This window comes from Mustela nivalis (assembly GCF_964662115.1).
Source record: "Mustela nivalis genome assembly, chromosome: 1".
Taxonomy (NCBI): domain Eukaryota; kingdom Metazoa; phylum Chordata; class Mammalia; order Carnivora; family Mustelidae; genus Mustela; species Mustela nivalis.
Window position 1 is genome coordinate 110,451,301 of NC_139020.1, and position 26,320 is coordinate 110,477,620.

A 26,320-nucleotide genomic window follows, 5' to 3' on the forward strand; every position below is an offset into this window, starting at 1 on the left:
ACCTTGGGGTGAGTAAGGAGATGTGGATAGTCTGAGAAGAGTGTTCTTTGGAGAGGAGATCCAGAAATTGGCAGTTGTGAGGTGGTATCAAGTCTTGCGGGATTATTCTCAAACTTTGTTTCTTAAACTGGGTCGATCAAGTCAAATCAGGAAGATCATAATTTTACAGAAACTAGGGCATATAAAGAATGATGTGTTTTTTGTTAGGACAAGTTCTTGTCTTTGGATTCATAGCCCTCAGCTAAGAAGGGATGAACTTAAACAATTTCCCAGTAAAATCTCAGCTTTTGAAGTTTTACTGAGTTTCATGGTCATACTGGTGTGTGCTTGATCTTTACACATACTTAAGTTCATTTCTGCGTGAATCTCAAAGTCTTGGCACCTACTTGAGACATGGCAGACTATTCTAAATCCAACTATATCAAATAGCTGTGGCTATAGTAGATGTACTTTTGGACTTCTCTCAAACAGCCTTGGGTCATAGTTCAAGGAGTATATGCAATCTTTCTACCTCCTACCTCAAGTTAGCAATAGTTAAGTCTCTGAGGAAGCAACCTTTTTTTGTTCTCTTTGTCCTTTATTGCTTCCTGTGGCTTAAAAAAAAAAAAAACCTATTTGGAATAGAAAGAATATTATATACAGAAAGACAGAATTAACACTAAATTTCACATTTTGAAAATTCTTTTAAAACTTTGAATATTGATCCTAATTATTAATATATGTATTAGCTTTATCACATTGAAAAATATACACTGCTGTTGCCACACTTAAGCTGCTAGACTTTTTGGCTTAAAGAGAATATGTTTTTAGTGTCCTTAGAAGGCCAAATTGTTTTGGGATATCTGAGTCTCTCAGTCAGTTAAACATCTGACTGTTGATCTCAGCTCAGGTCTTCATCTCAGGGTCATGAGTTCAAGCCCCATGTTGGCTCAACACCTACCTACTTTAAAAAAAAAAAAAAAAAGGCTGTATTCTATTTTTAAAAACCCATGGGCTCTTAGAAGATAATATCCTTCAGAAAACTACCTCAGGTTTGTAAGGCTCTTGGGGCAACAGTAGTATATTCTATCAATTGTTTAAAGTTAATTCTTCTTATATATTTTAAGTAAGCACATGCCAAAGGTTTTTGTTTTTGTTTTAATTTTTTTTTATTAACATATAATGTATTATTTGCCCCAAGGGTACAGGTCTGTTAATCGTCAGGCTTACACACTTTACAGCACTCACCATAGCACATACCCTCTGCAATGCCCGTTACCCAACCATCTTCTCCATACTCCTCTCTCCCCAGCAGCCAAAGGTTTTTTTAAGGCAGACTTTATTTTCATCCTTGCAATATCCAAGTAAAATAAGAAGTAATTAATGTCTTCTCAGTAGGTAAATAAGTGGTTTATTACATTTTCTTTACTCAACTGAATTAAAACATCTTTTGGGTTTTTCTGTAGTCTCCTAAATTTTGGGGCACTTTAAACACTAATAATTTTGACATCAGATATGATAGAGTAGTCTGGAATGTCTATTTAAAAAGATGTATTGAAGTTGAAAACAAGTTTCTGAAATGTAAGTTACTTTAAAAATATTTGGTATATTGAAGATGAATAAACAAATGATCCAGTATTAAAATAGCTATTTTAAATGAGTAAAAGTGACCTGTGACTTATAGAACTGAAGTCTTTTATTGACTTGAAGGGAACATTTGTCTTTAAGTGTCAGTTATAGAAAGATCATATGTATAGATATAGATCTAGATATAGGTGACAAAATAAAAATGAGAATTTTATGAAATTTGTATTTCATAGTTAAAAAGTAAGCATACTACCACAGATCTTGTACAACTAATATTAGAATATATGCTTTCTGGTTAGTCTGTGGTTTCCTCTTTCACATTTTCTATTTCCTCCTTCATGTTTAAGTATGGTGGATTTACTTACCTGTTTGTACAGAAAGAGATGGATTTAAGGATCACGGAACATCCTAGGTCTAGAAGTTTACTTCAGTATAGTGATAATAGTAGTAGAGGGAAAACAAATTATCATGAGAGCTTGTAACACTCATGGTCCAAAATCAGTTTCTTTGTCCATTACAAGATTTTCTACCCTCTCTAAGGAAATGCAAAGTCAGTTGGTGATCTGACTTAATTTAGACACTTTATAACTGAGAAAAGTTTCAACCAAGTTCCAAAATCTTTTAAAGTGTAGGATTTTATACTCATCATACTCCTGGTATTTTATTTGCATTCTTCCCTTAGAAAAACACAAGCATTTAAAAAATCTCATTTAGTTCCTACAGCATTCTTATGAGTATGAAATATATATATCTCTACTTAGTCATTCATTAGATATTTGTTGACTGTCCTAATAATTGCCCATAGTTAGAGTAAGCAGCAGTTAACAAGAAAGAACTGTTTTTTGTTCTGATGAAATGTATCATCTGAACAATAGTATAAATAACTATTACCATGTTAAATGCTTTGGATGAAAAGTGCATGGTATTATAAGAGAATAAGGAGATTGCCTGGTCCAGGTATCTTGGAGGGCCTCTTAAAGAAATGACTTATTTAATTTAATTTTATTTATTTGAAAGAGAGAGCATGAGAGAGAGAGAGAGGGAGAAGCAGACTCCACTGAGCAGGGAGCCTTGCTTGGGACTTGATCCCAGGACTCTGTCATCATAACCTGAGCCAAAACCAAGAGTTGGATGCTTACCAGGCTGAGCCACCCAGGCACCTGAAGAAATGATTTTTGAGTGAATTCTGAAAGGTATTTGGCTGTGTTGCTGACTTAAACATTTAAATTATTTTGTGAGAACAATAGGAAACAGGTATTCCTAATACTTCTAAAATTATGAAACAGACTATTGGTTAGCAAGCTTTTCCTGATTTTGAATATGAATATCCTTAGCTTTACAACAATGTCTCCAGTGCGGCAGATAGCTTGATAGGACTACTGGAAGCCATAAGCCAAGATTTGTTTGGTGTGTAATAAAAAACTGGGCAGACGTAGGGTGGCTGGGCCGCTCAGTTAGTTAAGCCGTGGACTCTTGGTTCTGCATTGAGTGGAGAGTCTGTTTGAGACTCTGTCTCTCCCTCTCCTTCTGCCCTTCCCCTGCTTGTGTGCATGTGTTCTGTTCCTCTCTAAAATCTTAAACAACAACAACAACAAAAACCAGAAAACAAACTAAGCAGACAGGATACAAAGAAAACTGAGAAGAATTGATTTGTTTAGCCCGTGGAGACCCTAGCCCATGGAAGTTCCTTGTGTTGTTTCACACGTTAGCATCCTTTTCCTTGATAGGTTGATGGTAAGGCAGTAATCATGGGTTTTTGTTTGTTGTGTTTTTGTTTGGTTTGTTTTTGAGAGTTACACTTGGCTTTTGTTTTTCTGGCTTTTGATCACCTAATATGAGAGTTTAATGGAGGAGTGGAGATGAGACTCTGCCGTCCTGATGACCAGTACTGTTTTCTTGGGCCTAAGCTACTTCTTGAACCACCTTCTTTTTGAAGTTGAGTTTCCTAATTCTAGAGTCTGATTGTTTGTCTCAACTCTTCCTGCTAACTCCTAACACTGCTTTTTAAGGCACTTGTTATAAACTGTTAGTCAATAATGAAAGAAAAACACTATGTTTCATTTCTAGCATTTGAAAACAAGTAGTTAAAGTGAAAAATAAGAAAAATTAAAAATACTGTATCATTTTATGCTCAATTATATTATATATTAGTTATATATGCAGAACAAAAGCATGAAAATATAAAAATATAAGCCAAATACCATCTGAAAGTGTAAGATACATACGTGTGTGTATAGTCTTGAATGCAGATACTGCTGCTGATAAAAATACACATGTGTGTAGCACAGCGGAGTGTAGTGAAGAGCACACTGGTTTTGAAGAGGAGTCAAGTTTGAGCCCCACCCCTGCCATTTAACAACTGTGTGAGTTTGGACAGATCACTTGCCTCATCTAATCCAGTGTAACTCTGAAGTATGTATGTGATAGCTGCCCTGCAGACTGGTCCTGAAAATTCATTGAGATCATCTGAGGAGAGCCCATAGCACAGTCCTCAAGCTTACATCCTGTGCTGACCTGTGGCAGACTCCAAATACTCAGAGACCTGCTGCTTAGAGACCGATGGAGAAATTTAAAATCACTTGTCTTTATTCTTGCATGACAGAGCCGTTTGTATCAAATTCATCATACCTTTCTGAACTGCAGTATACTGGTGCTTCCAGATTGCATATATGGTTACAAACAACGTCCTTCAGCGTGCTCATTTATTTGACATACTCTGTTACCTCTTCTGGTTCCATGCTCTAGTGCAGCATTTAATATACCTCTGATGAGAGATTTTGTTCCTTATCTTCATCAATGCCAAGAGTTTGCAAAAAACAAAACAAAACAAAAAAAACAAACAACAACAACAACAACAAAAAAACACTATGTCACGTGATTTTAAAATAATTACAGTTTTGGAGTAATAAAAATTCCCCAGTGTTTTTACATTTTGTCTCCTTTTGACATGAAAAGTTGCCAGTGTGTGACTGTGCTTTCCTTCTCTAAGCTCTGCTTTGCCACCTAGTGGACTGAGGAACTTTGCTCTAGATTTTACAAGCTGAGCCATATCCTCGCCCTCCCCTTTCCTTTTTTCCTGTCCTCCCTCCTGACCCGCCACCCTCACCCTCTCTTTTTCCTTCTTCCTTGTTTAACTTTATTACTTCTTTTCTATCCTTTACTTTTTTTTCTTCTTTTTCTTCTTAAAATCTACCAAAAGAAAGTCCATTTCTCAATGGCAGTAGTCATACATGTAATTGTTTTTTCTCTCGTCCTTAGCACAATGCTTCCTACATACTAGGTGCTCAGAAAATATTTGTTTTTGTTGAATTATGTATATGAAAGCAAAGGAACAGTAAGATAAAATAATTTATTCAAGGTTATGCAACAGGCAAGGAACTAAGACAAGAATTCTACTACAATGTGGCTTTGCATTTCTACTAAAATGTTTTTACCATGTATTCCAATAAGAGGTGGAGTTGGAGTCACCACTAATTAGAGTATCTCTTTAAATTTGGACTTCCCTTCAGGCCACCACCACCTATCATGACGGATGCTGAAGATTTGGATTACACTCATTTTACAAACCAGAATAATTCCACGCGTCATTTCTCAAAATCAGAATCCACTCATAAAGGTAAGAAAAATATATATGTGTTCAAGCTTAGGATTTTTTTTTTTTTTTTTAACAATCCTCATGGTATGGTGGAAAAATCAAAGGATGTCTTATAGATCGCTAGAGTGGCAGAATAAGTTATCGTTTCTTTTGGAACATCATTATAGTATTCTTCATTTGTTAAAAAATATAAAAGATAAAACAGAAAACAGAACACCCTAATTTGAATGCCAGATGGTCTATGTATGTGCATTTTCCCGTAGGGAGAATTTGTAGCTTTTATCAGATTGTTAAAGGGTGACTGTAAACAAAACAAAGAGCAAAGGGAAAAGAAAAAAAAAGAGAGAGAGAGAAACCAAGAAAACAGACTCTTAACTGCAGAGGACAAAGTGATGGTTATCAGAAAGGAGGGCAAAGGGAGGGTGGGTGAATAGGGGATTGGGGTGAAGGAGGCACTTGTGAGGAGCACCAGGGGCTGTGTGGGAAGTGTTGAGTCACTATATTGTGCACCTGAAACTAATATTACAATGTATGTCAACTAACTAGGATTTAATAAAAAGTTAAAAAAAGGAAAGAAATTAAAATTAATAAAGTATACACATATATATACAATTCACACAAAACTTCTGTCACACAAAAGAAAATCTGGGCAAAGGAAATGAAAGAATATGAAGTCTAAGTTGGACCAGATCTTTATTTTATTTATTTATGTATTTTTGTGCCAAATCTTTAAAAAGAAAAGAATGGTTGCATGTAGCTGTTCTACCAAGCATACACATTCACTCATAAAATGAAATAATGAAAAGGTGGTAATTCTTATATTAATTTTCTCATCTAAAAATGGAAGTGATTTTAATAGTGTCAGTGTTGTCAGGATCATATAAATAAAATACATGAAAGCACATTGCAATAGTCTTTATAAATATTAAGTCCTGTAAATTGATACCTGTTATTTGGTACAGCTTTTGAAGATTTCTTAGGTCATGCTTTTATTATCCTTTAACAAATCTAATGGTCATGCCTTCCCAAACTTCTTTAATTTTTTTTTCCCCCTGTGATCATCACAAAATACCAGTATACAGGTGCTGCTCCAGACAAATTAAATGAGAATTTCAGGGAGCAGGAGGTTGCCAAGCACTTATATCTTTTTAGAAAGGTCTCCTAACCCCAACCCTCTCCATTTGGACATTCATACAGGGTTGATCAGACAAAGGACATTATGTAAAAGGCAGAATTAGTTGGACATTACCAAAACAACCCTTACACTTTAATTTCCATCCTTTGGCAGACTTTCCAATGTGGCTGGCTTAACTGGAAGTAGCTCATGATTTTTTTTTTCCCCTCCCCTTACGGGAGGTCTATCTTTGACATACATTTGATATACAATACTAAGATAGCACATTAACTCTGTATGTAAATATTTTACAATCAAGAACAAAGAAGACATGCATAGAAATGAAGATAAGTGATTTTGTCCGAGCAGGGAGAAAGCAGAGCATTTCCAAGGTTTTGTCCTTAATGGTGTTTCTTCTTTTTTCCTCCTTTCCAAGGTTTCCATCATAAGCAGTAAAACCCTAGGAATCTGCCTTGAGAACGGACTCACTGTAGCAAACATTACTGGATGATACAGAATGCATTCCACACTCATTTTTTTCCTCCTGGGTTTGTATTCCTGGGATTTATCTTCAAGTGTTCTGACCATAAATAATTTTAATTCGTTTAAAATGTTTGTTTATTCCTGATCACTTGGGCAGTACAGGAAAATCTAGCTTCTGAATATTGGCCACCTCTCTGCTACATATGCTTCCTGGGATATAATGTCTAAAAGCTCTGTGAAATATCATTTTTGTTAGGAATGGAGTACTGGTATCTAGAGACTAGGCTTTATTTAGCAGTTAGAATTTTGTGGAGATTATGATCAGAATAAAACATAATGTCTGGAAGCAATACAGAATAAAAGAATATAAGAAATAGCTTTTTTCGTGCATTAGTGTATGGTATATTAAAGAACCTTTTGCTTTTTGTATTCTTCAGGAAAATTAAAAAAAAAAATCGCAACCATAAAGTATTAAAAAAAAAAAAGTAGAAAACCTGGAACAGTTGGAACATGTTATGCTGACCACCAGGACTGTAGCAGTTTTATCCTTATAAGCTGTCCTGGGAGAATTGGCCCAGATGTCATTCTCTGACACTTTCCCTCTTCTTCAGCTTAATACCAAGTCTTTATGAGGCCTCTGGGCATTGGGCTATTTATTAGTATTTATTGGCAAAAGTTTAATTCTATGAAATATTAACTCAGGTCTGTGCAAATTCAGCTGAAAGTGAAAAAGTAAAAAAGGGTTGTATCTCTTCTCTTCTTTTACATTTACAGATAGAGCCAAGGGAAGTAGAATTGGAAAAATGTTTATGTAGTGGTGATGCCGTCATTCTCTGTGGACATAGATTGATAAGTTTTCCACTTGCTTAAAAAATGATGGTATTTGTTGGCAACCGCTCAAAGAGTATTTTATCTATCAGTCAGTAGTCAGATGAACTCAACATGAAGTTGAAGTGGATACAGTGATTCTTTATCCAGGTATTTAGCTCCACATATTTGGTAGTGATTCATGGCATTGGATTCCTTTGTACAGGACCTTTAAAGCCTTCTTTGAGAAACCTAGTTTTTGTCCAGTTTCTAACCTTGTGGAAATGCTTATTTTCCCATACTAGTTAGTTAATATAAATGGCAATCATGGTGTGTGTGTGTATATATATATATAGATATAGATATAGATATATAGGTATATCTATATATCTATATCTATATCTATATATATATATATATAAAATTTCCCTTCAGCTTAACTTTCCATTATTTTTCATTATATGAATCTGACATTTTTGACATTCCAGTATAGTGTTTGTTCAGGAAAGAAATATGGAGGTGAGTAGAGGAAAAAGTGGTTAGTCCATTCTTTTCCCACTGGAAACTGCCTATTTTTTGCCTTATCTTTCCGGATAGTCTTTGAAGTCAGGCAATATTCAGGAAGCTATTTAGAATTCTGAGTGGATTTAGGTCCTTTCATTTTGAAAAAGATCTTTAGTTCAAAAAGTTTTTGGATTGCGGAAGTGTGGGTGAAAGGTAGCTAAGAGTCAAGTTTAGGGAAATGATAATCTAGAAAGAAAGAAACACTAAAATATGAGTCAAGAAATGGGGAAAGAGAAAAACAAATAGGACTTTGAATGACCCTGATGAAATGAATGAAGCAGTTTTCAATTCAGTAGGCAAGGGCAGATGAAATGGGGGTCCTAGCCTTAGTCAAATTCTAGAGGGTGCTTTCAGTATCTAAAACTTAGGTCTTGTTGACTTCTATTAATGCTGTATTTTTCTTTGTCTGCCCTGTGATTTTGTTTCATGTTTTAAATTTTTTTGTGTGTGGTAACTTTTAAAAAAAGAAAACAATGTATTTTTATTTTGATAGGCAAATGGGCAACATCATTTGCCATATTTTTATTTCATAAATGTTTATTTTTCTATCTCATACAATGATCAGATTTACTTTAGGAATTCTGCATTTGTCTTGCTTCTTATGTACTCTAGCCAATCATATTTATTACTGTAAAATGCTGTCTGGAGATCTTTTCATTCAAAAAAATGTTAGTCCACTTAACACTTAACCCTTGGATATTAGTGTTTCAGCTGTCTTAGTGCCCAGAGGTGATAATTCCCTGTGACACGTAACTCAACATCTGTATTGAAAATTAGTTAACTTTTTTTTTTAGGTTTTTAAAAAATTAGAATTTTAAAATATTTTTATTTTTTGTAAAGCAGACACTTTCAAAGAATATCAGAGTGATTCTTTTCTTCATATTAGTTAAATCCTCTTATTCTCATTCAAATATTATTATCTTTAAGATTATATTATCTTTAAGATTAATTATTACCTTTGACTATAGAAGTAACAACTATATTAAAAGGAACTAACAAACATTCTTCACTGTGTTCTCTGCTTTTCACTTTGTTATATTTATATAAATATGGAAACATTTTGTTCCTCTTTCTACCACTGGACCACAGGCAATTTAATTTTTAGGCCCACAGTGTATTATGCTCTAATGTGGTGATGTAAACTAATATGCTGGCCTTGGAAATCTGTTTCTGTACTTCTTTTCCCTGGAGGCCCCATTAACACTGGTATTGCTGAATGAGCACAGTATGTTATAGAGCCTTATCATAAGGCTACTGGATGTGTATACCCTCTTCCCTCAACCTAACTTTTTGTAATTCATTGCCTGGAAGCAAAGTCAGACAAGGGTCAGATTAAATGTTCTGAGTTGAAGAAATCTGTAGTGTGAAACTGTTGTTAGACATAATTATTTTACAGGAGACTGGACAGTTGCTACATATGCTTCAAAAGAACATTGCGATTTTTAGAAAGTGACTTTGCATACCTTTGAGTTACTTTTTCTCAAGTGACTTTATAGCAACCAGCAACAGACTAATGAACTGCAAAAAAAGACTTCACAGTTTTTGATCATAGAGAAACATCTAAATTAGAAAAGAAAGATATGGATAGATATTTCCCAGGAGGAAAACCTTTTCAAATTTTCAGTGGCCACTTGGATCTCAATCAACATAGTCCAAGGTGTGTGACCTTGGGCCTTGTGTTCCCCTGAACTCTAGAACATTGTGAACTGGACTCATTTTCCCCTTTTCTTCTCTACTGTGGTCTGCAGCTGAACTGGATGGTGACTAAATTCATTGCTGACTCTGTCCACACCTTTCCATCGATGTCAGGACTTTTCAGTATAAATATAGTTAACTTTTAATGGATAGTTATTTTTCCTCAATACTGTCAAATACTCTCTAATTTTTTTGTTGTGCCAAATTGTTCTTTGGAAACACCTGCTATATAATATGGTGCATTCAGTTTACCACATCTGTGGTTAACATTTTAGGGCCTTGATTTTTAAGGGGTGTTGCCTTTGTATAAAAATCGCTTCGGGGAAAATCAGGATTATTCATTGATTCAGTGATGGTTATCTTGAAAGGTAACTGGTGACTGGATATAAGATCTTCCCTCTAAATAAAGGGAGTGAGACCCCAGTGTAATCAGCTTTCCAAGGGACTGAGAACAGAATAGAATTGGCACTGAATGGCTTTTTTCCCTTTTGAGAAAACAGTACTACTGTGAAAGAGAACAACATTCAGGTTGATTTCACCAGATGTAGTGTGCCATATTCTCATAATGTTGGCTTTTTAGAAACAATCTTAAAATTACCAAAACCTGTTCTCTCGGCCAAAAGGAAAAAAAAAAAAAACAAAACAAAACAGATTTTTAAAGTACTTTGTCCCTTACCTACTGCTCATAGCTAGAGAAGTGACTAGATAAAGTGGTGCCATTTTCTTCTCACATCTGGTGGTGCCTGTGAGTCTTAAAGCTGAAACTGCTTATCTTCCTGTTGATAAAATCCTGTTTTTCTCCTTTAGCTTGTAACAGGGACTGTGGTCAGGGGGAGCAAACTGGAGACTGTTCTGATAATGCTGCATGGGCACAGTGTCATCCAGATTCCTGGTCAAAGAGTCTCCTTTACCCCTGAAGATACTAAGGCTTATTAAAGGGAAAGTCAAGGCTGTTGTTGCTCCTGCCATTTAATTGTTGGAAATGCTGAAATTTACTTCCAGAGAAGTAAAAAAAGAAGGGGTAAACTGGGAAATTTTTACTTCTTACAGAGTCACTTTCTGATGAGGCTTGCCCTTTTTGCCAGCAATGTCTCAAGGAGCAGTATTGCCTTAAATTAGTTTGATTCTGACGAAGGTCAGAGTACTGTACTTCCGATATGTGAATGACCGTCAACTCGCCTTTGAGATCTGAAATTCACAGGTGATCCGCAAACATCCTTGCCATCAGAAACTCTGGATTTCCCCCCGCTGAGCTATGCATGACCTGTGTACTGATGGATACATCATTTCATTGAGTTGCCTCTCAGTTTGTGAACGAGCAGCGGCATGACCAAAACAGGCTGGTGGTAGGAAAGTGAGAGTTTTCCTCATCAGATTCTTTAAGTTATTCTATGTAATTGAGAGTTGACTGTCTTTCTGTTATATGGTATGTGGAAGATACTTCCAAAGGTTGTATTTTGTAGCAAAGTCAATTATTACTGTTTTGTGAGGATTTCACCAACACTCTTGTGTTTTTAAATGCGTACCATTGACCAAAAAAAAAAAAAAAGAGAAAACCAAACAAAACAGAGACATTTACTTGAAATGGGAGCTCCTTTGACATGAAGAGTATTTCTATTTTATTACTTTTAGGAGAAAATTAACCAGGAAAACTTTTGCTGGTAAGGAAGACATCAGAGTGTTTTTATAAGGTTGTGTTTGATGCCGTAAATTGACAGAATCATTTAAGTAATTGTGTTGATTTGTTGGAAATATCTAGTGCTGGAAACCATCTTCTTCCCTTCTATATTTGTGAATACTGCCTAGAAACATGTTCCTAATGCATTTCATATGCTGTTGTTTATTCTCAGCAAACTAGAGGATGGTTTTCTCCTTTTGAATAACTCTTGATAGCATAGCAAGCCAGTATTGTGCTGGTTTCAGCATTTCAGATGAGGACAGAATTAATTGTGCATCTTAGTTAGTGCCCTATTATTCATTGCTGAGGTTCATATATAAAGAACAGGAGACTTGAAAGACAGGGTTTTTGAGGGACATGTCCTTCACAAAAGAGCAAGGACTAAGAGCAGCTATATACAGCTAAGAGAATATACCATTACACATTGCATACTTAGGCTGTATTTTTGTTGCACTGAATTTCAGACCATAATTCCTGAAATAGTTTCTAGCTATTAAATTTAGTAAGAGGGTTTTTGATGTCAGAATTTTTTTTTTAAATTTCTGATTGAATTAGCCCCTGAAATCATGGTAGGCTATAACTTAAGCTCTTGCTATAAGCAGAAAGCCAAATGCCCTTTCTCAGAAGTAGCTATATTTTTCACCTGCCTCTTAAAAGCAGTCCAATATTTGTTTCATGAAGTATTATAAATAATGAGGAGATACAGGGGGAAGATAGCATATGAAAATGGTGTTCCACAATGAGAATTCTCTATAAGGGGGTTTCCTTAAAAAGAATCCATCCCAGAACAGCATTATATTTTAAAAAGGTGCTGGATTATAGAGTTTCATGAGTACATATAAATCAGTTGCTCAGGAAATGAGAGGTGGTGCTGTCATTTGTCTTATAATTCAGAAAAGTGCTTTCCTGAGAGAGAAACTGCATAGTGCCCAGGCAGTTTTGGATTCTTTGGTAAGGAGTCCTTTGACACCTGGAATGTGGGTATGTTTAGAAAATGAGTGAGCTGTTAACCCAGGTGCCTATCAACTTGTCGCCAAGCCCCAGAAGGAAAGGCAGCTTTGAAATAGCTACTTCATGGAACTGAACAGAACCTTAATGGAATCCAGTTGTCTGTCTGAGGACAGAAAACAAAAGAGGCCACCTCAAACCACATGCCATTTTAGAGATTAAATGAAACTGTGAGGGACACTCTGTGGATGCCTTAAAGGTGACTGGTGTTGAGTACTGGTGGGTATGTGTGCACCCATCTGGGCTAGGCTGACGGAATCATCTATTTCCATTCACCTTCACACAGCGCAAGTTGTTCCTGTTCATGACCTCATTGAGGAACACGAGAAACATGGTGCTGGTGACTTCTGTGTCTTGGGAGGTTGAGGTGGTCTAGTCAGTCAGCACTCTCCAGTGCTCATGCCTCCCTTAAATGCCAGTTCTACATCTACATTAATTCATCTATGCAAACTTAAATTTTTATGGTTTGTTTTCTACACTTATGTCCCATTTGATTCTTTAAATATCAGGTTTAACATTAATATTATGAATAATTTTTAAACCAAAGTATGTATATGTCTGTGTGCTTGTTTTCCTGGATGGTTTGAGGCAAACACCAGTCTTGTCCTTCTCTCTTAATAAAGTCATCCATTTGTTAAGTCCATGGTCTCATGTTTTCTTTTTTGCAATCAAGGACTTGGGAAGTTCTGGGAGGAAGAGTATTTTTTTTTTTTTTTAATGACATAACCCTAATTTGTATTCATTTAAAAGCATTAGAATTTTCTCTCATTCCAGTTCCATCCATGTTCTATAACCGTGTATAGCCCTCATGATAATATCTAGTACATTGAAATTGTCAACAAATACTCCCAAATCTGATGTTGATACCTAGTACATTGAAGTCCGCAATAAACACTCCTAAATCTAAAGTTGCCTAAAGACATGTGTGTGGTGGTTGGTGACTTAGTTTGATGTATGTGGGAGAAAAACAGTTAAGTGGATATTCACAGAATAATCTGAATGAAGACTCCATGAGTGCAACAATTCAAGTCTATCGTTGGTACTCTGTGGATTTTGAGAAAATAGATAGAAACAAGGAACTACCACTTAACGTTTTATCTTTTTTTTTTTTTTTTAAGATTTTATTTGTCAGAGAGTGAGCACAAGCTGAGGGAGCAGTAGGCAGAGGGAGAAGCAGGCTCCCTGCTGAGCTGGGTGGGTGGGTGGGGGCTTCATCCCAGGACCCTGGGATCATGATCTGAGCTGAAGTTGGTAGTTTAACCAAACTAAGCCACCCTGGTGTCCCTGACTTTTTATCTTAAAAGCTTGTTTCTTTTTCTTTTTTTTTTTTTGGTAGACAAGCCATAGTAATGGAAACTGATGGCTGCAGAAATTAGGAGGTATCTTGAAAATAAGATCCTATTTTTCATAACTACTAAACAATTTTTAAAGTGATAATTAGCACATTCTCTAGGCCTTAGTTTCTTCTCTAGCAAATGTAACACGAAATCTAAATGATCTCTGTTGGGCGCCTGGGTGGCTCAGTGGGTTAAGCCGCTGCCTTCGGCTCAGGTCATGATCTCAGGGTCCTGGGATCGAGTCCCATATCGGGCTCTCTGCTCAGCGGGGAGCCTGCTTCCTCCTCTCTCTCTCTCTCTGTCTGCCTCTCTGCCTACTTGTGATGTCTCTCTGTCAAATAAATAAAATTAAAAAAAAAATTAAAAAAAAAATAAATGATCTCTGTTAATATATCTATACTGATACCCTACCGATGTATAGGCACACTGGTGATGCGCAATGTTGAAGAAAGTCGGTATGTCGATTTCAACCTTCCTTTTCTAAAGAGTTATGGATGAAAGCTGACAGTGAAAGAAGTAGACATATCCATAGGCCAATTTTAAAAAATTGAATATGCAATTAAGGTAGCTCCTTTACTCTGTGGGAGGACATACCTGGTATGATTGGTTGGATTTTGTGTAATATGGCTGAGTTGGACGTTAAACTGTGGCCTTGTGCAGAGAGCTGTGGCACGCTAGAAAGCCCCTTCCTAAAAGGCAGCCAGGAGAACATTCACCTCCTACACCTTGGAAATCAGGTGACGTCTTTAAGAATTTTGGGATTACTACAAGTCATGGGGTAAGGGTAGGGATTTGAAGATTGTTTTTTGGCTCCCCATTATATATGGGTTACATGCTTAAGGACATGAAGGCTGTGTGACATAGTGTACTAAATGCATTAACAGGAATAAGGAGACCTGGGTGCTAGTCCTGGCTTTGAACTTGCTTCAGGACCTTTGGGACACCACTTAACCATTGCTAACTCAGTTCTTTTACATAGAGTAATAAGCACATTGCAGCAGAGTTGGTGATCTCTAAGTACTCTGTAAGTCCAACATTCTGGAATTCCTGCTGTCAACGGCTGCTGGGTTCCTTCAAGGTGCCTCAGAAAGAGAGTACCCTCATACAGTACTGAGGGCCTGGAAAGTCACAAAGACTTCCTAAACACTTGGCTGAAAGGCCCCATTCCTGATCATTTTTTTTTAATTTCTTTTTTATTTTTGACAAAACTTTATTGTGTACAGTGTGATGTTCTGATGTATGTATACATTGTGAAATGATGACCACTATGAAACTAACACAGCCATCACCTCTCTCATCAGCTTCCATAGGTGTGTGCGTGTGTGTGTGTGTGTGTGTGTGTGTGTGTATGTGGTGAGAGTTCTTGAGATCTACTCTTAGCAGATTTCAAGTATACAGTACCTGATGACTAACCATAATCTCCAGGTTGTATATTCGATCCCCCAAACTTAAACTGAATGTCTATACCCTTTGCTGACCATGTGTTCTGGATTGCACTATCCTGTGGCTCCTAGTTCCACACTCAGAAGACTACCAAGAACCAATTTTGGTTTTGCTGATTCTATTGTCCTCCTGTTCTCTATTTCATTCATCTCCATTTGAATCTTTATGATTGTCTTCTTTCTAATAATCTTCAATATAGTGTTTTTTCTTTTTTTTTCCTAACTCCACAAGATATAAAGTTAGGTTATTGATTTGAGATATTTGTTTTTAATACATGCATTTAATACATGTTTAATACATTTTAATACATGTTTTTAATACATGTATTTGTTTTTAATACATACATTTACATTGAGTATTGCCTTTGTAGCATCCATAAGTTTTGATGTGTTGTGTGTTTTTTTTTTCTTTTCTCTCTAAGTATACTCTAATTTCCCTTTTGATCTTTGTTTTGACCAATTGGTTGTCTAAAGATGCTTGGCTTAATTTCCACATACTTGTAAATATTCTTTCTTCTCTTGATTTTCAGCTTTATTACTTTGTAGTCAGAGAAAATACTTTGTATGATTTCAATCTTTTAAAATTTCTGTAGACTTTCATGGTCTAACAGTTTCTCCTGGACAGCATTCCATGTGCACTTGAGAAGAATAGTAAATGTGGTTGTTGCATTGGGTGTTCTATATATTAGGTCTACAAAGATTTACAGTGTTGTACAAGTGCACTCTTTCCTTCTTGATCTTCTGTCTAGCTGTTGTATTCAGAGTGGTGTATTGAAGTCTCCAACTATATATTTCCCCTTCAATTCCGTTAATGTTTGCTGTGTTTATTTTGAGACTCCGTTTGTTGCACATGTGTTTGTTATGTTTTCTAGATGAAATTAACCCTCCTATGTAATGTCCTTTGCCTTTTGTAGCAATTTTTGACTTGAAGACTATTTTTTCTGGTATTAGTATAGCCACTCAGTTCATTTTCCCCATCTTTTCACTTTCAGCCTATTCATGCCATTATATTTACAGTGAGTCTCTTGTAGATAGCATATAATTTCTTGTGAGTTTGTATGTCCTGTGAAAACTGGACAGTTGAATACTGTAATATGGTAACGCTGGAGGCCAGGTTCTTCCTTTTACCTGGAATTTTTGTTTTTATTTTACATTTTGATTGCTGAAGGTTGTAGCAGTTAATTTATCTAGTGACTTTTCCAAGTTGTTTTTTGGGTTGATGTTGACGTTTTGTTTTTTTGTTTTGTTTTGTTTGTGTGTGTGTGTGTTTACAGAGATTGTATTCCTTTTATTTGTGGTCTCTGTAGTCTCTGTTTCTTAGCTTTTGTTCATCTTGTGTTTGATGGACATTTTCTTGAACACTAGAGGTAAGAAAAGGAATCTCTTTTAGTCTTTGCAGATTGGCTTTGTTCTGAAGGCTTCCTTTAACACTTAACTGGATTTTCACTGAGGTCAAAGCTAAAGGTCTTCTGAAATCTTTTCTGAGTATTCATTTTGCCTTGAACTTGTGCATGGCTTTCTAAATTCCCGCACAAATATGGTGTTTTTTTTTTTTTTTATTGTTCCTGTTTCACAAATTTTCTCCAAGTTTCCCTCCTAAGACTTAAGCTGTCTATGTCTCAACTGTAATGTCTTGTCTCAGGTGTCTGCAAATTGTCCATCCACTTTTGCAATGTTTTCAAATAATACCCACTGCTTTTCTGTCCTCAGTGAGTTCCAAGTTAGAGAAAACAGAATGAGAACCTTGCACCTCACCTTCAACTAGTCCCCCAGTCAGGTTAGAATAGACGTATACAATAATTTGCAAATAAATTCTGCTCTGCTTCCTCTGGCACCAAAAATAAGGTCCCCTGCTGGAAAGACAGGCTGCTGTCTTCAAGACTGCTGCCCAGCAAGAAAAACACTGAATGCTTTTCTATTTCCAAGTTAAATTTTCATGAATCCATGTTTACTTGGTTACTATAAGCCCTTGATTAATTTCCAGAGTTCTGACAATGTTGGTTCTGACAATTTCTGCTTGTGTTTTTGATATTTCTCTGGGGGAATGGGAGCTTGAGGCTATGTACTTGGTCACTTTGCTTACATCACTCTTGGCAATTTCTTAAAAAGCAAATTGTCATTTTATAGATCAATGTTGGAAAATTTATTTTATTTGTTTTCATAAATAGCTAGGGACTAATGAATCGTGGAGTACTAGTTAGACAGCAAAAGAAGTGAGGGAAATCTCAGCCATAGGCTGGTCTCCAGAATATATTTTTAAATGAGAAAAGCAAGGTAGAGAAAGCATTAAAGTTTTCTACCATGTAGCTGGAAAAGGAGAGGAGGGGAAATGATGCTAATGTGTATGCATTTTTTATAACAAGTAAAATGGAATGTCAACGTTTTTGAAGTTAGCTCTAAGGAGGGCAGAGAAATACATGTGTAGGGGAGATGTGGAACCCAGGCATAGAGGCATATACCTGATTTTGTAGATCTGAGGTTAGAACCAGATACTTTAAATAATTTCAAAACAAAATTGTATACATCAAAAGGAAACTATAAAAGTCAAAGTAAAATGAAACAATGGACTTAACTATACCCAAGTGGTACATAATCATACAGAGGGAACTATTTCAAATGGTTTTATCTATATATGAAATTATATCTTCTCTCTCTCTTTCTATACACACACATATACATATTATATATATATATTATATATATTTTATTATATATATTATATATTTTATATATATATATATTTTTTTTTTGGAGAGGGAGGGGTTGAGGGTTAGAGGGAGAGGGAGAAAGAGAATCTTAAGCAGGCTTCATGTTTAGTACAGAGCCTTACATGGTGCTTAATCTCACAACCCTGAGATAATGACCTAGGCCAAAATCAAGAGTCAGATACCTAACCAACCAAGCCACTCAGACGTCCCTACATATACATATTTTAAACAATATTTTCCACCATTTTTGTTCACTGGAAAGGCCAAGAAACCTAGAAGAATGGACACCCTAGTAGAAATGAACATTTTTTTCATACTCAAATTGTATGAAATATAATTTGAAATATTATTATTTCACAATATGTTTAATATTAATGAAATACATTTCATAAGATTAATTGATACTAATATTAATATTTTGTAATGTTAACATTAATATTTCATAATAGTAATAACATTAATATTTCATAACATTAAAAATATTATGAAATAATATTTCAAATACTTGAAATATTTTCTACCAAAAGAGAACAGACTTAATAGAGATGCCACTCTCTCATGCAGATTAGAACTTGCATTTTAGTTTAAGTATGAGCTTACATTTACAAGATAAAACTGGAATATCTTTATTACCAAAAAGCAAAGAAGTTATCAAAGACTACTGGGTCATATCAAAAGGTCCAACTAGCCAGACATAGGAGGTTGTGCATCAATAAAGATAATAACTGAAATTAATAGAAGCATATCAAATATGTTTATATCCATGTCTTTATAAGCATCTTTATCCTCTTAAAATAACCCTTACTGCTTACCCATGACAGATGTTATGGGCCAACTCATTATTTTTGAAAACTAGTGAATAAGGGTAATAACTGGGGATTTATCCTGCCTGGTATTTTTTATATATAAGATGGGTACCTTATTGATGAATAAATGAATAGTTGATGATACTACATTATCCTGCCTGGTATTTTTTTATATATAAGATGGGTACCTTATTGATGAATAAATGAATAGTTGATGATACTACGTTTCCCTTTATAGAACATTTTAACTGGTAGTCAAATTTAAAAAATGATAGAATGAGATTATGATCATTTTGCAACCCTCAATTAATAGCTCTAGGTAATGATCACCAACATTTGGTATCATAAAAGGAGAGAGAATTGGATATTATATACCTCTAAATAGAATTAATACTAACAACAAAATTGCCAAGTTTCTAGATTTATCTACCAAACTGTAGGAAGTAGAGGGCATTAAAGAACACTTTAAGTAGGAAATAAGGTTGCAATCTACAAAATCGGACTGTGAGAAACTTTATTAAACAAATAGCAAAAATTCTCCAAAATGAAATATACTTATGAGGAAACTGGAGAGAAGGAGGAGTATAAGATGCAAGGAATATTTTAACTAACTGCAAATGAACTGAAAACAGAATTCATAAGGTGATGGGGGAGATGTGCACACTGGCTGGATATTTGATGATATTGAAGATTTAGTGTTGAGTTTTTAGGTGTGATGATTTTGGGGTCAAACTGTAAACAAAAAAAAGCCCCTATGTTTCAGGGATACACACTGACAAAATGATATGATGTCAGGGGGTATGAAGCGAATGAGATATAGGTAAGAAAAGATCAGCCATATATCAATCATTAGGAATGGGACAATCAGGTATATTATAATGTTCTCTCTACTCATATATGTTCAAATTGCCCATTAGTAAAGTTTTTTAAATGGCTGAGAAATAAAATTTTCAAACTAAAACTATGGAAAGTCATACTCTATGTATGTGTTCTCGAGGCAAAAGGAAAATGATCATGGATGAAAAGTCAGAAATATAAAAAAGAATGACTATTAAGTAGGAAATCTATATATTTGTAGTGACAAGGAACAAGGCAATGAGTATAGAGTGCATAGCTGGCTTGGCATTTGGGGATTGGCTGAGTGGATATACTGCATTTCGGACCAAGTGGAGCACCTAGAGGGCTGTGAAAGTTACCTACATTTTGGTTTGCTGACATGGCACCCAGGGCACGTGCAGCACTATTTGGGGCCCAGAAAGTTATTTCAACAAGAGTCTTATTCAAAATCTAATGAATAAATTAATGAATGTTAGGAAGACTCTAGCATAAGGATTAAAGAGACCACTTGGTGAGTGTGCTTTTTGGTTGTTTATTAGTGTATTCAATTAGCCAACAATATAGTACATCATTAGTTTCTGATGTAGTATTCAACGATTCGTTAGTTGCTTTCAGCATAATACCCTGCAGTTCATCCATATCCAAGCAAATCATAGGTATTCATCCTTTCTGATGGCTGAGTAATATTCCATTGTATACATGAACTACATCTTCTTTATCCATTCATCTGTTGAAGGACATCTCGGCTCCTTCCAACAGTTTGGCGATTGTGGACATTGCTGCTATGAACACTGGGGTGCATGTGTTCCTTATTTTCACTACGTCTGTATCTTTGGGGTAAATACCCAGTAGTGCAATTGCTGAGTCATAGGGTAGCTCTATTTCTAACATCTTGAGGAACCTCAATACTATTTTCAAGAGTGGCTGCACCAGCTTGCATTCCCCACAATAGTGTAAAAGAGTCCCCTTTCGGGGCACCTGGGTGGATCAGTGGGTTAAGCCTCTGCCTTCAGGTCGGGTCATGATCTGAGGGTGCTGAGATTGAGCCCCGCATCGGGCTCTCTGCTCAGCAGGGAGCCTGCTTCCCCCTCTCTCTCTGCCTGCTGCTCTGCCTACTTGTGATCTCTCTCTCTGTCAAATAAATAAATAAAATCTTTTTTAAAGGGGGGTTCCCCTTTCTCCACATCCTTGCCAACATTTGTTGTTCCCTGTCTTGTTAATTTTTGCCATTCTAACTGGTTTAAGGTGATATCTCATTGTGGTTTTGATTTGTATTTCCCTGATGGTCATTGTGTTTTTGACTTATCAGTTGCTTATGACTGATGTTTGCAAAAATGAATATTTCAAATGAATGCCACACATCTCATGTTCAGAGATTTGTCAAAGAGATTTTTTTTTTTTTTTGCAGTTTTGTTAAGCTAGGAAGTGGGGGAGAGCAGACCCACTCAAAAGGGCAGAGGGTGTCACATGGCATATGTGCTCCCCTCTCCTTTCACCCCTTCACTGCCCTTTACTCATAGGGAATTCCCAGCAGTCACAAGCCCAACTCCAACTCCAACTCCCACTTACTGAGTGAAATCAGTCAAGCAGAGAGAGTCAATTATCATATGGTTTCACTTATTTGTGGAGCATAACAAATATCATGGAGGACAAGGGGAGTTAGAGAGGAGAAGGGAGTTGGGGTAAATTGGAAGGGGAGGTGAACCATGAGAGACTATGGACTCTGAAAAACAATCTGAGGGGTTTGAAGTGGTGAAGGGGTGGTGGGAGGTCGGGGGAACCAGGTCGTGGGTATTATAGAGGGCACGGATTGCATGGAGCACTGGGTGTGGTGAAAAAATAATGAATACTGTTTTTCTGAAAATAAATAAATTACTAATATTTAAAAAAGTGAAAAATGAAGAGATGAAATTAATTTTTAAAAGATATTTGATTTAACCCAATACAGCCCAAATATTATCGTTTTAACAAGTAATCACTATAATTATTAATTGGATGCCTTAAATTCTTTTTTCCTATTTTAACGCTTGAACTGTGGTGTGTATTTTACACTTACAAGATAGTCAATTCAAACGAGATATGTTTAAAGCACTCACAATTCACCTGTGGCTAAAGTCTACTGTTTTAGACAGCACAGAATTATTATATACAGATCACATGGAGACAGGGAGAGCCCTATTTGTAACATATTAATTAGCCATTATACAATAATGGAAGTGAAACCATAACCTGCAAAGTGATTGATAAATGCGAAGTGGTGGTTTTCTTTTAACTCACTTTAACTGTCTTTCTGTTATATGCACTTTGGCCAGAAGAGGGCGCTCAGAGCTGGCAAGACAGCCTAAACTTTGCAGTACTCAGACTGGGCACTCTTCCAACTGGATTGGCTGTATATAAAAACCGATGCACTGGTTTAGTTAGGGGGAAAAAAAAATCATACTTTTACAGAAACAACACTTTATCTGTAAAAGTATTATATGATAATTAAAGGAATTTTTAGAATATCAATAAGTAAAATCTAAACCAATTAATACATCATCCATGGACCCAACAGAAACACAATTACAAACCCTTTTCACCACATTCTGTTCCAAGCCCTTTTCTGTACAGAGGATTTAATTCCATGTAATTGTAGTCATATTAAAGAAAATGTGGAGTTCATGGATCTTTGCGCACGTTTAAATGCTGATGGGAATGATGAACTAGAGAGAAGAGCTTAACCATGGAGAGAAATTGACCAATGATAGAATAAAGTTCCTGTTAAAGAGAGGTCATACCCACGCTGAATGTGCAGCAGACCTACACAGAGGAGGGGCTGGCCAGGTAGATCACATTGGAGAATGACCTCTTCTACATGACCTATTCATGCATGACCACGTGTGATATGATGGCAGGAGGAAAGCTTGGGAGATGTCCTGGACCTGGGGATGGGAAGTGAATGAAGTTTTCATAATTTCTTTGTTTGGGGTCCTAGAAGGGGATTGATTCTCAGTGCTGAGAATGAGGGGGCAAGGTTGGGAGCTCAAGGCATGCGAAATGAAATAAAATGCAAGTTCTAATCTGCATGAGAGAGTGGCATTTAGATGCTTATGGAAAAGGTGATGGTCTGGAAGAATCCCGAGGGCCAGGGTGGAGGGCCTGGCCAGGAAGCACTGAGTACCATAGACTGAGTGGGCAGCTGTACCGGGTTCTACGCATTTTTGGCAGCATCAGTCTTCATGGCTACTTGGCTTGTGGTAGCTGCATGAGCAGCTTATGTGTGGAAGCAGAAGACAGGGCTGGTTGGAAGGGATCCATTGTTGATGTGTGGGTGTGCTTGTGAAGCAACATCGAAGGGCCAGAAGGAAAGAAAGAGGTTGAGGAGAGGCAGCATGAGCTCTTGAAATGAGGCCCCGGGGCAGGGTGACAGCTGAGAGAAGAGGAAAGAGTTCTCTGAGAGATCACTGGGATCAGAGTGCTGGGGTCAGGAAACAAGGGCATGTGAAAGATGAACTGTTTGGGTCAGAAGAAGGGTATCTTAGATACAGAAAAGGGAGTTAAGCCCAAGGACCAAATGATTGCGGTGGAGTGCAAAGAAAGATGACTGTAGTTTGAGGTCAAGCACATGGGATTCTAGGTTGCCTAAAGGGTGATTTACATGGGTACCGAGTCTCAGAACCTGAAAGAAGGAGCTGTCGCGGAGGCTTGCTTCAAAAGCAAAGAAAACAGATCCGGGAAGGACAATTTCGTGATGCTGATCTCCAAGGTAACCCTGGGGTCACCAGGAATTTGTGTCGATTTCTAGGCATAGAACTTGGCAGTGAAACCAAGGCTGCTAGAATAAAATAAGAATACTTTCGAGATAGTAAATTTGGACTGTTTTCAGGCCTGGGATTCAAAAGCATGGGACAGATTTGGATTTGAAATCGGTTTTTGACACTCTTGCTAGCTGTGGCCCTTGGCCAAAATACATATCAGCTCTGAAGCTGAATTTCCTTATCTATAAAACAGGGGATGACAATATAATCTACTTCAAAATTTTATAGTGCCTTTTTCATAGAAAATATTCAATAAGTAAGTTATCATAAGCAAAATTAAGAAAAACTAGGTCTGTTTACTGATAGAATCCAGAACATAATCAAATAAAATGGGTCCTCTGAGTTTATCATATATCAAGCTTCAATTGGGGGCCCAAGGAAATAGAGAAAGCAACCAGGAGCTGTTCAAGATCCTTTGGTAGGGTTATCAGGATCTCTAGCTCCTCGCTTGAATGAACCCAGGGCATTCTCTTTCCTTTTGTTAGCTATCTGGCCTAAGCCCTTTCTGGTGTGGGTGTTGCTTCCCGAAGAACATTTACCTGGCTTCTCTTTAAATATTTCTCAGTGCAGGGAAATCATCACGGCTTACCAAAAAACTGCTCTTTTTCTTTCCTCTTCTCTCTCTTTCTCTCTCTTTATTTTAATTTTCTCTTGACTGCTTTAAAGAGTTAAGAGCTTTTCTTCTTTGTAGCATCAATCTGTTTTTCTTTATTTCCAATCATTTGACTCTCTTATGCCCTCTGGCTATTCTATTTTCTCTTCCATGTGACAGCTCCTCAGACCTCTGAAGCCAGTGACTGTGTCCCCCCTGACTTTCCACTCCACTAAACCGAGACACCCCTAGGTCTTCAGTGTCCTCTCACAGCACAGCCAGGCCTTTGCACTTCTCAGTGCCTCTCTGCCTGTTTCCCTCCGTCTCTGCCGCTCCTCGCACCTCACCTCCAGGCAGGGTCTGAATTCCACAGAACTGAGCAGGGCCCTCACCATCCTAAGTTTGGACACAGTTCATGCAATTAGAGCCCACATAGATCTTCTGTTAAGTTTTCCATCTGTTTCCTAGTGCACCACTCTTACAGACTTCCCCAGAAATGCAGATGAATTTTGCAACAGAGGGCAAGGCTGGCTCTTTTTCCAGGTTTCATTTCATTTTGCAGATTTGCCTACTGTCTACCTTTGATGATATTGGGTGGTGGTGGGGGCGCTGATTCTGGAAAATTGGATGTACGTGTAGATTTGAAGAATACTGGCCAAGACTTGGGAGATTGGCAGCTGCTTCACTGAGAGACTTGGAAATTATCCTCACAGTTAAGGCCCCTGAGCCTTGCCTCTCCGGACTCACATGGGAAGGCAGGAGGGAAGGGACCCCACACAGCCTCTGGCAGTGTGTGTCTTCCTTGGAGAAGTCGAGCTGGAGACCAAGCTTGCAAAGTGCGGTGTTTGTACGGACTCTGGCCCATGACAGCGTTTTTCTCATCGGAAGCAAGCAGTATTGCTCCTTTTTGAGAAGGATTACTTTTTACTTTTCCAATTATCCCCTTTCCAAAATTTTAGTGTTCTTTAGTTTACAAGATAGATGTGCTAGTAAGTAGATTTTTTTTTTTTTTAATTTGCTTACTCGGAAAACAAATTTTGGCAATCTGCTGATCTACCAAATTAAGAACCATTGTTTTCTAACTTATTCAGATACATGAAATAAATTGAATGAATAACAAATGTTTCACTCTATAAGGAAGGAAAACGTTATCCTTTACCTTCTTCGGGTCCTTCACTGGTTCCAAAAAGATAGATTTAGCAGAGAAAAGCATACATTTTTACTGAATCTTTACATGGACTTGGAAGCCTTCACAGGAGTATAAAGACCTGAAGAAAGGATCAGAGCAGGAACCCTTTATGCCTTTTAGACAAATTATAAATCTGTGAAGAACCGACCAGAGGAGTTAAGCTATTAAGGCATAGTGGATGGTGAAGGGGCAGCTAGAGAGATCAGGGTTAATTCAACAAGGCTAGTTTGTACGGATCTCTCAACCCCCAAACCCCATCGTGAGTGAGGAGAGCATCCCCTCCTTGCTTCCGGTCAGGGAGAGTGCCTTTCTCATGGTAGCCTCCTGACCCTTTGCGGGGAGGAAAGGCAAGAGAGGATGTCAGAGTGAATGTCCTAATTCTGCCATTTTCTCAGACCCCTGCAGCTAAAGATACTCAGTATGCCAAGATGGTTTATTTTGGGGGGCAGTGCTTCCTGAACCCCGCAGCTCCCTTTGAACACGAATTTCTACTTAAGAAATAGTCCAGGGCACCTGAGTGTCTCAGTTGTTAAGCGTCTGCCTTCGGATCAGGTCATGGTCCCAGGGTCCTTGGATCGAGCCCCCGGTGGCGTCTCATTGGGCTCCCTGCTCAGCAGGAAGCCTGCTTCTCCCTCTCTCACTCCCCCTGCTTGTGTTCCCTCTCTCCATCAAATAAATAAATAAAATCTTTTTTAAAAAGTCCATAAATTGGAACTTACTGTTGTTAGGAAAAAAGAGCTTTGCCAACCCTAACAATTTTACTGCTGACACGAAATCCATGAAGGAGTTTTCATGCTTCAGGGGAGGGGCCCGTAAGTAGCAGGACCAAGGAGGCATGGTAAGGGTTAGCTTCTAACCCCCACGTTGCCTGATGATTGCCTCTCCAGGTCTTAGACTGGGTTCTTGAAATATGGCTGGTTGGCCACATGGCTCTGCAATGGAAGCAGGCGTCTGCTAGAAAGTAAATTAGCAAGTAGAGCTTCTGTGCAACCTCGGGCAAGCCCCTTCACCTTTCTGGACCTTACTTTGCTCATCTGTGAGACTAGGTAGTGAAGTCCTGTTCCAGCTCTAAAAAACTATGTTTTTAGCCATGTTGATGGAA

The 26,320-nt window shown here is 37.2% G+C and overlaps 1 protein-coding gene across 7 annotated transcripts in view; it reads left to right on the forward strand.

Annotated features, from left to right (window-relative positions):
- CCDC50 (coiled-coil domain containing 50) overlaps window positions 1-13,151 on the forward strand; it is a 69,981-nt gene extending 56,830 nt beyond the window's left edge. For all 7 annotated transcript variants that reach the window (XM_082694694.1, XM_082694695.1, XM_082694693.1 and 4 more), the window contains 3 exons: window positions 5,076-5,182; window positions 6,712-7,901; window positions 7,942-13,151. Coding sequence is in view for 6 of the 7 variants with exons in the window: in XM_082694695.1 (XP_082550821.1) it covers window positions 5,076-5,182; window positions 6,712-6,731 (127 nt within the window). In the remaining variant the exon portion in view is untranslated. The remainder of the gene's footprint in view (window positions 1-5,075; window positions 5,183-6,711; window positions 7,902-7,941) is intronic.
- Window positions 13,152-26,320: the final 13,169 nt, after the last annotated feature.